The 11270-nt window shown below is 43.1% G+C and overlaps 1 protein-coding gene across 3 annotated transcripts in view; it reads right to left on the bottom strand.

The window, feature by feature from the left end:
- Positions 1 to 2263: 2263 nt before the first annotated feature.
- The window catches only part of DSP (desmoplakin), a 40508-nt gene continuing 31501 nt past the window's right edge, over positions 2264 to 11270 (bottom strand). For 2 of the 3 annotated variants that reach the window (XM_023624425.2, XM_023624426.2), the window contains exons 21-24: positions 10862 to 10969; positions 10204 to 10302; positions 7154 to 9448; positions 2264 to 6165 (exon numbers count right to left, since the gene is read on the bottom strand). In XM_023624425.2, coding sequence (XP_023480193.2) covers positions 2929 to 6165; positions 7154 to 9448; positions 10204 to 10302; positions 10862 to 10969 — 5739 coding nt within the window. In that variant the 3' untranslated portion in view covers positions 2264 to 2928. The remainder of the gene's footprint in view (positions 6166 to 7153; positions 9449 to 10203; positions 10303 to 10861; positions 10970 to 11270) is intronic. The other variant, XM_023624427.2, reaches the window with a different exon arrangement.

The following is an 11270-nucleotide window of genomic DNA, read 5'->3' as shown; positions in this document are numbered from 1 at the left end:
ATTTCCTACCCAAGACCTTAACTCCTCTTATTTTTTTCAAGCCTGCTGCCAAATGTTTGCTTCCCTTTGCACTTGTTTCCACCAGATGAAGAAATGGCAGAAATTTTTGTAAACAACTATTTCCAAAGGCCAATAGCACAGTTCTCTCACTTAAAAAAAGGGGAGGGTGATAATAAGAGAATAAGGTAGTACCATAAAGTACAAAAATAGGCCAGTAGCTGCAACTGGATGTATGGTAAGAAGCAGTTCTTACTCTGCCCACAGCATCCTTACTTTTTATTTGCATTTACATAGTAAGCCAAGCATCCAGGAAAAAGTGAGACTACTTTTGGATGTGAAGTGATGACTGTCATTGAAAAGTTATATATGTATTTCCTTTTCTGTGGATGCACCATAGACGTGAACCAAATCAAAACTTAGCCCAGGTCACGTAGGTCCCAGGTCAAGTATGTCCTCTCTCTAGGACTCAGCCCTATCTCATCTCAGAGTTCAATGACAACTTCAGCAGCAGTTCTGATGGGGTGTAGTTTCAACCTGAGGAACTCCTTTACATCGATGCTTGTTCATCTCAGTTTAATCATCATCAGGAGACCCTAAGGGTCTCCTCCCCCTGTTCTAGCTTAGGCCTCTCTTATGGGCTGAACTGTGTCCCCCCCCAAAAAAAATTCCTCTGTTGAAGCCCTAACCCCCAATATGACTGTATTTGGAGACAGGGCCTTTAGGGAGATCATTAAGGTCTAATGAGTTCATAGAGATAGGGCCCCAATGCGATAAAGGCAGTCTTCTCGTAAGTAGAGGAGACACCGGAGCCACTCCCCACCCCTCACTAACCACCAGCCAGGACGAGCTCTCACCCTAAACCAACCCTGAGGGCCCCTTGATCTTGAACTTCCAAACTCCAGAACTCTGAGCAGATCAACTTGTTTAAGCCCCCAGCCTGTGGTACTTGTTATGGCAGCCCAAGCTGACTGATACAACCTCCCAGCTCTAGCATGAGGATCCTCCTTCATTCTTCCCAACTCACTATTTACCACATTTTTTTTCTTCCTATTACAAGGGCTATTTTTGTACCATCTCTTTCTACCATGGGATCCACAGCTGCTGGCACAATGCATGGCGCATGAAAGAACTCAATATTTAGTGAATGAAATTAATTACAAGTCCTCCAGATCAGGAAGGGAGCAAGAGGAAGAGGTGAGATAGGAAAGAAATGGGTGCTGTTTTCACCCTAAGTACCAAAAGCTCCCAATAATTTAAGTGTGATCTTTTTTGGTCTACACAAGTAGCATTTCATTTGTTTTCCTACTTTCTATCTGTACTATTTGTTTGATTGTATCAATATATACTGCTGATATATGAAAGTTGTCCCACTGGTTAGTTCGTGTGTGTCTTCTGCACCCATCCAGATTGCAAATGCCTTTAAGTCAAGGGGGCTTTTAAATTCGACTGAATCCTCACAGTACCCAGCCTAATACTAGACATAATCAGTATTCAGGAAATTCATGTTAATTTAACGACAAATGTCTGAATTTCAAAAGTTTCTCTTTGATCCAAAGAATAAGCTTATATCTCATCATCCTTCAATAGAGCCAAGAACTCTTCAGGAATCATTTTCATAGATTCAAGGACAATTCTTTCCTCTTACGGAACAAAATGAAACGTGTTTTGAAGATACCCAAAACAGAATCTTAGCCATTTCATGTTTTTTAAATGGTATGATGGTGACTTTTGCCCATGCTACTTGGTACTCACTGTCCAGAATAAACTAGAACAGTACTGATCTTTGGCCTGGCCTCTTTACACAAGCTTCTTTCCAAGGACTCTACCTGGTCCAGAAATGTTGAGAAACTTACCCCAAAAGATCAAATTTCTAACAAGAATTCAGAACTAAAATAGTTGGTGTTTGTTTTTTTTAGGAAGATTAGCCCTGAGCTAACTGCTGCCAATCCTCCTCTTTTTGCTGAGGAAGACTGGCCCTGAGCTAACATCCGTGCCCATCTTCCTCTACTTTAGATGTGGGACGCCTACCACAGCATGGCTTGCCAAGTGGTGCCATGTCCGCACCCGGGATCCGAACCAGTGAAACCCGGGCCACCGAAGTGGAACGTGTGCACTTAACCGCGGCACCACCAGGCCAGCCCCTAATGGTCTTTCTTAATAGGTATTTAGCAAACAGATGGTTTTAAGACATATTTTACAATAAACAAAAATATGCTGCTAAATGCCCTTGTGTATAAACAGTATTAAATAAAAACACAAAAACTTCAAAACTCTAAAAGTTTATTGCCAAACTTCATAAAGACACCTTTTTCAAGTACACAGAAAATGACAAGCAAAATACACAGAAAACTTTGACCAAAGAAAAGCAAAGATTGCTACTATTATGCAAATACAGTCAAATTAATACCAAACCAAATAGGCACATTTAGGAGTATATGGGTTATACAATCCACAATCTAAAACTAAAGGAGACTCATTCCAAAATGCTTGGGTTTGGGGTGGGTAATTTTATCCTAATACAGAAAATGGAAATATTTAGATGAGAAACAGAAATGATGATTAAAACACCAATGATCAATTTAATTTTTATCTCCAAAGAATATGAATATGTATTATATGCCAAAAGATGTTCAAGAATCTAAAACCTAAACACAGAAGAGAAGAAACAAATTCTAAATTCAATTTGTGCTATCCTTACAACTGATTATCACTTCATACACACTACATCCAGTGTATTACTATGGTGAGCTAAGAAGATAAAAAGCCAGAACAGCGCCTACTATTTGATTTCAACCATGACTATGCTTTCTTAAGCAGAGAAACTTCTATCACTATATTGCAAGGACTAGGTTTTCTCTTTTTATTATTTAATAAAGTGAAAATTCATATAAATGAAACCGAGGTATAGCAACCATTACCAACTGACTACTAGTGCCCAATAGAGCTACTGCTAAAGGAGTAGGAATAAGAGTAGGAAGAATTCCCTGTTGCATCAAAGCTTCCTCTCCGGGACCCACTTCGGGAACCAGAGCGAGAGCCGGAGCGAGATCCAGAGCGGGAGCCGGAGCGGGAGCCTGGGGCAGAAGACACGTTATAAGGGCTAGGCAAGCCCTTGGATGAAACAGAGGCGGCCTCCAGAAGGCGGAGGCCAGTGATGTCTTCCACCATGGAGCGATTTATGGCATCCTTGTAGGATATTTTCAATTTGGTTTTGGGGCAGGTCAGGATTTTGGCATAGCTGCTGGTGTCTTGCAGCCTCTGAGCTGCTCGGCCATCGATGAACCCCTTTCTGATGGCTTCTTCTGTGCTTATCCTCCCATGCACTTCCGGGTCAACAAGGCCTCCAGTGAGGTACTGGAACTCCAGGAAGCGCTGACCTGCCTCATAGGGGAGCCATTTTTCTTTCACTGCTTCTGCTGCTGACATCTTCTTCTTTCCCTTCACACCTTCAAAGCCAATGAAGGCTTTCTGAGCAGGCTTCAGCCTGGTGGCCATATCTTGGTCAATCAGGCCCTGGGAGACCGCATCCTGAAGCGACAGCTTCTGCCCAGTGGTCGGGTGGATGATGCCACCTGTGCAGGCCTGAGCCTCCAGAAGCCTCTGACCAGTGATGCTATCCACAATGCCCCTCTCTATACCTTCTGCAATTGAGATTTTCTCCAGGTTTTCTGTGTCAAAGATGGCTGCAATAGGGCTCGATTCTTCCAGGGGGTCAGACAGAGAGCTGCTCCTGATGGTCAAATTCCTGATGCTGGAGATGGTAGAAATCTTACTTACCGACTCGTGTCGGGAGCTGCTGAAAACATCATCGCTAACACTACCACCTATGCCACTGCTGTTGCCAACACCATTTTTCAAGGAGATCATATCAGCAAACTGAGTGAGGCTGAGGCTGCCGGATCGGTACTGGTCAAAGAACTTCCTGTCAACGAGGCCCTTGTCAATAGCATCTTGAATATCATACTGACTGCCTGTCTTCCTATCGACCAGGACCACCCTGGTGGAGCCGTCGGATCCAGTGATGGTTATTTCTTCCCACTCACACTCCTGCTCACACAGTTCTCTGAAGGTTTCATAATCTATAAGGCCCTTCTTGTAGGCCTCCTGAACAGACATCTCCTTGTTGGTTTCTGGGTCAACAATGACCACTCTACGCTTCCTGAGGGTATTTTTTTGCGATGTCTGCACTTGCTTCTTCTTTTCTTTCAGGGGCAGAAGATAGAGCCCCGTTTCCTCATCCTTAATGCATCTTTCTTTTAGTTGCAGATAAGTAAGATTTTCTTCAGTGTTTGGGTCAAAAAATCCTTTTGTATCATCACTTGGATCTGACAGAATCTCACTGAGCTCCTCATTAAAGTAGCCCCTCTTGTACGCTATGTCAACTGGTAAACGATGGCTCTCCTTCGGGTCGATGATTCCACCGGTCGCAATCTGTGCTTCCAACAGGCGAATGCCATGGCCCTTTTCAATGAGTTCCTTGTTCATGGCTTGGAACAAAGAAATGATGTTTCCTGTTTCAGGATCATTATACCCGGTGACAGCTCGTTCTGCAGACAGGAGCTTCTCTTTGAACTCAATACCCACCAGACCTCTTTTGTAGGCTTCCTCCACAGGTAACCTCAAGTTGCTAACAGGATCCACTATAAAGCCAGTAGCTGCTTGGGCTTCTAGCAACTCCAGAGCAGTACCAGGTCGGACCAAGCCAATTTTCATGGCCTCATAAATGCCAAGCTTCTGTTTGGTGGTCTCATTGTATATGCCTGCTATGCAGCTTGAACCCTGAAGGAAGTCCTTAATTCTCTCACCAACCTCATCATAAGAAATCTGACCTGATTCCAGTTCATTTACAGTGGATGGTCTCAATATACCAGAAGCTACTAGCTCAGAGATGGTCACAAGTTGTCTGATTCCTTGGAAGGACATACTTCTCTTCTGTACCGACAGCAAGAGCAGACCAGTGTGTGGTTCAATTCTGCACCGATCCCTCAGCTGCATGTAACTGACCTTCTTTTTCGTGACTGGATCCACAAAGTTTTTCTGACTATCTCGGGGATCGTTCAGGGACCGATACAAATCTCTGTCAATCAGCCCACGTGCCAAGGCTACATCTTTTGGCAAAAAGACACTGTTCACGGGGTCCACTACACCCCCTGAAGCAATCTGGGCTTCTAGCAGGCGCATTCCAGTTTCCCTATCAATCAAATTTTTCTTGATGGCTTCCGAAACAGATACTGTCTTGCCTGAAAATGGATCATCAAAACCAGTGATGGCTTTTTCTGCGGTATATATCTGTTGACGGTCATCGAAGTCGATGAGGTCCCGAGCTATTGCACTGTCAACAGTCAGCTTCTCATTCCTATGGGGATCAATTACACCGCCTGTAGCTGCCTGGGCCTCCAGAAGCATGACTGTGGATTCTGGGGTGATTAATTTCTTCCTCTTCGCCTCTACCAAAGAGTACTTTTCCTTAGGGGAAGCAGAAGCTCCTGCGATAGCTCCTGCACCCCGAAGGAAAGGCTGGATTTCAGAAGCAACTTCTTCCACTGACTTCTTCCCCTTCAACAGTTTGTCCAGCGTTGTTTTGTCAATCAGCTGGCACTCATAGAGCTGCATCGCCGTCACCTTCTTCCTCAGTCCATCAAACACCAGCTTTGAGGAGTCCACAGTCCATTCGTACTCAGTCTGGGTCTCCCGATGGGACCCATATGGGCGCTGTTTCAGTTTGTCGATTTCCCTCTGAAGTCGAGAACGTTCTGTTTCCAGCTGCGACTGTGTCTCCCGGGTGGAGTCCTCCAGCTTCCGCCTGTACCTCTCTTCAATCCTCTTGATCTCTGCTTGGAGTCTTTCGATCTCACTCCTCAGGCTGTTCTTTTCTCGCTCGCTCTTTTCTCTTTCTGACTCTATCTTCCTGATAGCTTCTTCCTTGCGGGAATATTGAGTTTTCCACTGATTCAGGTCATTCTGGATTTGCTGTTTCTCACTCTCGAGGCGCTGTTTCACCCTACTTTCTGCTTCGAGAGTCGTCTTAGCGCGATTCAGCTCATCCTCCAGCCTCTGCAGCCTGGTCTTGTCTTGCTCCAGAACTTTAATTTTCATCAGAAGGGTCTCTCTTTCCTGCACCACCTGAGTGCACTGATTCTTTGATTCCTGAATCCGATTAGACGCCTAGAATGTAAAAAGAAAGAAATGGGGAAAAATAATGCTTTGATCATATCATATGACTATCATAATTTAACCTCTTTTCCTACATTAAAAACAAAAAATTTGATTACTCATTTGCCCTTTCTTTCTTTTCCCTGGATATATTGCTATTTTACTGTTTTACACATTCATGAAAAAAATTCTGTAGATAAATGTTGCCACTTTGATAAATGGCTTCATACTTACTATTTTTTTCCACAGAAGGAAATAGAAGTTGAAGACCTGTCTTACTCTTAATGGTAATTATGGTTTGAAAAATATGGGGAGTTTTGTTCCAGGTTATCACACCTGCTATACCTACATCTTACCCATGACAGCTATACTACTGTATCTAATAAAGCGATGTAAATCTATGGACATATATGCACCCAACACACAGCCCCACACAAATATTGTCTATAGAAGTCAAATGTATTAGAAGTTAAAGAAGTTATTTTTAAGTTAGGGGTTAGAAGAAGAAAAGCCAAACAAAAAGAAACATATTAGGGCCGAGATCAAAAAGGAATAGAAGAATGCAGGTGGAAAAATCGTGTAAGCAAGCAAGAAAAAGTGACTTAAAAATTGCATAGAAAACCCCCTTAATATGGCTTTTATTTAGGGAAATTTTAATTACAAATGTAGGTAACAGCTCACTAAGTAAGAGCTATCTCACAGAAAACAGAGGGGAACATTCAGAGGAAGTGATCTCAGATGTCATACCCAGGCTACAGTTCTCAAAGCAGGTCACACACAGGTTGACGTTTGATGCAGCAATAGAACAGAAGGGCAGACAGCACTGAAATTATGTGACAGCAGTCATCTGGATTATGACAGACGGTAGTACAGCAATAAAAAGAAAAGTGAGACTTTCTGTTAGCATCCATCCCAGTAGCAAGAGCACAGTTCAGGTTAGATGACAACGGAGAGAATTATTTGAGAGACAGTGAAGCTGTGATCAAATATTTGTGAATACCTCTAAAGCCTGCTTTTGGAATTTCTCAATTTCCTGTCTCAAATTTTCCCTCTCTCTCTGTAAATCATTAATCAGCCCCTGCAGCTCCAGGGTCCGGTTGTTGCTGATCTGCAGTTGGCTCCTTAGTTCCGAAATAGTTGCCATTTTATCGTTATCCGCCTCGCTTCGGCCCCTTCGGAGGTCATCGTACTCCAGCCTCAGGTTCCGGAGCTCTTCCTCCAACATCAAGTGCTCCTTGGTCAGGCTCTCTGTGAGAGACTGCAGCCTCTCGATTTCTATTTTGCTTTCATTTAAGCTTCGGCTTTTATCTTCTATCGCCTTCTGGAAATGCTCATTCCTCAAGTGAGCCTGTTTGACATTTTCTTGTTCCTGCAGCAGCTGCCGCCTCAGGGCCTCGACCTCCAAGGAGAGCCTCCTCAGCTCCTCCTGGGTCCTCTGCTTCTCCCTCAGGTGGCCATCCAACACGTCCCTCTGCTGCCGGAGGTCGTCCTCGCTCTTTTTCTTAACAATGGACGCCTGCTCCAGCTGCTGGGTCAGGCTGGTGATTTTTATTGCTTGCTCCTTCAAAGACCTCCTCAAGCCTTCTAGCTCCTCCTCCAGCTTCTTCCTCTTGGAGGAGTCTTCTGAGGCCGTCTTCTTCAGCCGATTCAGCTCCTCATCTGCTTTCTGCTTCTGCAACTGCAACTCTTTCAGAGAACTCTGGAATCTGGTGATATCCTGGTCCTTCACAGTCCTCTCCTGGGAAATCCTTTCATAGTCGACTCTCAGGCGCATTAGTTCTTGCTCCTGAACCTTCAATTTACTTATCGTCTCTGTTGCACTATTATTTGCCTTCTGCAAATCATACTGGGCCCTTTGTAATTTAGCATTTTCATCTTCCAGGCATTTCCGTTCTTTGGTTTCTGTTTCTATCAGTTGTTTTAACCTTTCTATCTCCTTGTTTTTATCCTGGATCGTCTTGGCAGCATCATCAAGAGACTGCTTATATCTCGTGCTCTCTTCTGTTCGCATCTGTGTAACCTGTCTCAGCTCAATCTCCAGCTGCTGTTTTCTCTGAGACATCTCCGAGCCAGTGGCCTTTTGCTTTTGGATGTTTTCTTCGACCCTCCTGAGATTCTCTGTAGTCTGGGCTAAAGTGTTCTTCAGCCTCTTTATTTCTTCAGATAGGCTCCTGTTTTCTCTGGTGAGGTTGTCTATCTGGGCTCGGTAGCCACTGGTGTCCTCTTCCTTCTGCATCGTGAGCTGGTGGATGGTTGTCTTGGTGATGTTGATCTCCGTCTCGAACTGGTTTTTTAAGCTAATGATTTCCTCATCGTAATTGTTTCTTACCTTAGCCAGTTCATTTTCATATTCCCAGCGGCGCTTGGCCTCCTCCTGAAACTCAGCTTTGAGTCTTTCAATCTCCTTATTTTTGTCCTGAATGGTCTTTGCAGCCTCCTCCAGGGACTGCTTGTGTCTTGCATTGTCCTCGGAGCGCAGCTGGATGACTTGCTTAAGCTCTATCTCCAGATGCTGCTTCTTTTGCATCATCTCAGAGCCACTGGCTTTTTGCTGCAAGGCATCTTCTTCAGCCCGCCTTCGCTGCTCAGTGGTCTGCAATATGCTGTCATTTAGCCGGACGATTTCATCCTTCAGATCTCGATTTTCCCTTGAGAGTCTATCAAGCTGGTTTCTAAGATTTTTGGAATCATCCTCTTTTTGCAGGGATATCTCCTTGATGGTGGTCTTCGTAATGTTAATCTCTGTTTCATACTTGTTCCTTAAATTACTCATCTCCTCATTATAGTGGTTTCTTACCTTTGCCAGCTCACTCTCATATTCTCTCTTCCGGGCGCCCTCCTCCTGCAGAAGAACCCTCAACCTTTCTATCTCGTACTCCTTCTCCTTGATGGCTTTCTCAGACTCTATCTTTTGCCAACCAAGGCTCTCCTTCTCACTTTGCCTTGCTTTCTGCAATTGGTCATAGTCATTCTTCTGTTGGTCAAATCTGTCTTCCACAGTCTTTCTTCTTCTCTTTTCATCTTCGATCTCATAAGTCAGTCGGGTGATCTTCTCATTGAGCTCTTTTATTTGGCCATAGCACTTGTCTAGGTTCTGCTTAGCTGACTTTCCATCCAGCTCAGCTTGTCTCTTCAGCTCCTCCAGGCTCACAAGCTTTGCTTTGAACTGGGAACACTCCGCCTGGTATTTCTGCAGGTTCTGATCCAGGAATTTGTTCTTATTGCAGTTTTCAGAGTTGGCATCTCGGGCCAGTCTGAGCTCCTCTTCCAAAACCTCGATCTTGGTATTTTTCAGCTGTGGAAGTGAAACCAGAAATTACGTTAAAAGAAAAACATCTCATATCACAAGAAAGAAAGTGTACTTTTTCCCTCCCAGACCAATGTGCATTCTCCCTTCTCAACATACCTACACATGCACACACCCCACACACACAGGCACACACATAAAGAGTGATACAAGGCAAAAACTACCAGACAAAAATTCAAGAATTCTGCATTCTCGTCATAATTCTTCCATCAACTGCTTGTATGATCTTAGCAAATGATATCACCCTAAAGTGTCAGCTCCCTCATCTGTAAAAATGAAGTAATTTCTTCCAAGGTCAAAAGCTTATGATTTCATAAAGTGTTTCCTTTATTTTAAGGTATAAAGTAAGTTTCCATGTAAACTCAATTCAAGTTATTAGAAATGAAGAGTAAATTAAACAATCATTCAACATGAAAAATTCAAATCCAGCTAGTCCAGAATGTTCTAATCCTTAATGTAACACAAAGAAAGAAGGCAAATTCCTGGACCAAACATTGAATGAAATTACTGGTTTGGGGCAAGGTTAAAACAACTATAATTTTGCAAATATTACCTAAGTCCACCTAGAGCAGTATACTGGAGCATGGGACTAACCCTGGACTTATGAACAAACTATATTATGTCAACTGTCTACAGGAAATACAGTTTTACCAGTGAGTATGTCTAAATCTATGTTATATGAGGTGGTAATAATAACATTCTATTTTTTTTGATGCTGCAAGGAAATAAAGTAAGTAAATTACCTTCAGATCTTCCAAACTCTTCAGCATCTCACTTAAGAATCTGTAATAGTCTCCAGACCTTGTAAGTAGCTCTATGTACCGCGCATGTATGTCTGCAGCCTTGGAGAAAAGGTGTGAAAGAAAAATAAAAGATATTGCACTCAAAAAATAGTCCTTTGCAAGGTGACCAATTTTGTTTTCTAAAACAATGAAATAGTGAATTTATAATTTAAAGAGTGACTTCCCTTTTTTCGTGTACACTTATTCCAAAATCTAGACATACAACCAAACAAACGGCTAAACACCTTGTGTTCCATGCTCATCACTACAGGGTGCTTCCACTAAACCATCTGACAGGTGATGCTCTCAACATCTTTGGGAACAAGTTGTCTTTTAGAAATCAACTAGATATTTTCTACTTTTTAAAAGTCTCCCTCACTAAACCCAGAATTTAAGCCCAGTTTCTGCAAAGATTCCAATACATACACCACAGATCCCAACTTCCACTGATCATTTCCTAAAATGCATTGTATATTGATGACTCACACTAGAGGGAGCAGAACCTGCTAGTAAACCTTTTTGAGTGGATATCCTACAACAAGGGATAAATTCAGGGACAGAGGGAAGCCAGGAAGGGGAAGGGGGGCAGGCTCTAGGAGGTATGCAATGACACCCATACCTCTTGCAGAATCACCCCAGAAGGAGACTGAACCATGGTTCTCTTGATAGGTATGTTCAGTAGAGTTTCCAGTCCTGAGGTGTATGACGCCAGCTGGAGTTCATAATCCTGCAGAATAATAAAATTTAAGAAAAACATAATTAACGGACTTAAAAGGAGTCATTGATAGCTACCATTCCACAATTTTAAATCATCAAGCTGTATTTCTAATGACCAACACCAAAGGCAATCATGTGCTGCTAGTGTTCAAGCAGCTAATACATTATTAAACTAAGCAGTACATCTTGATACGCTCAGCAGAGACTTCTGCACATACCCCCAGTCTAAAGAATGAAGACCAGCCCATTCCCACAGGTGCTGTCAATGTGTAATGAATTCAAGTTCACAGATAACAAACTTTTATGGTTTG

The sequence above is a fragment of the Equus caballus genome, chromosome 20 (genome assembly GCF_041296265.1).
Source record: "Equus caballus isolate H_3958 breed thoroughbred chromosome 20, TB-T2T, whole genome shotgun sequence".
Classification (NCBI taxonomy): domain Eukaryota; kingdom Metazoa; phylum Chordata; class Mammalia; order Perissodactyla; family Equidae; genus Equus; species Equus caballus.
The sequence above is the reverse complement of the archived record's forward strand: the minus strand, read 5'-3'. Positions and strand labels throughout refer to the sequence as shown.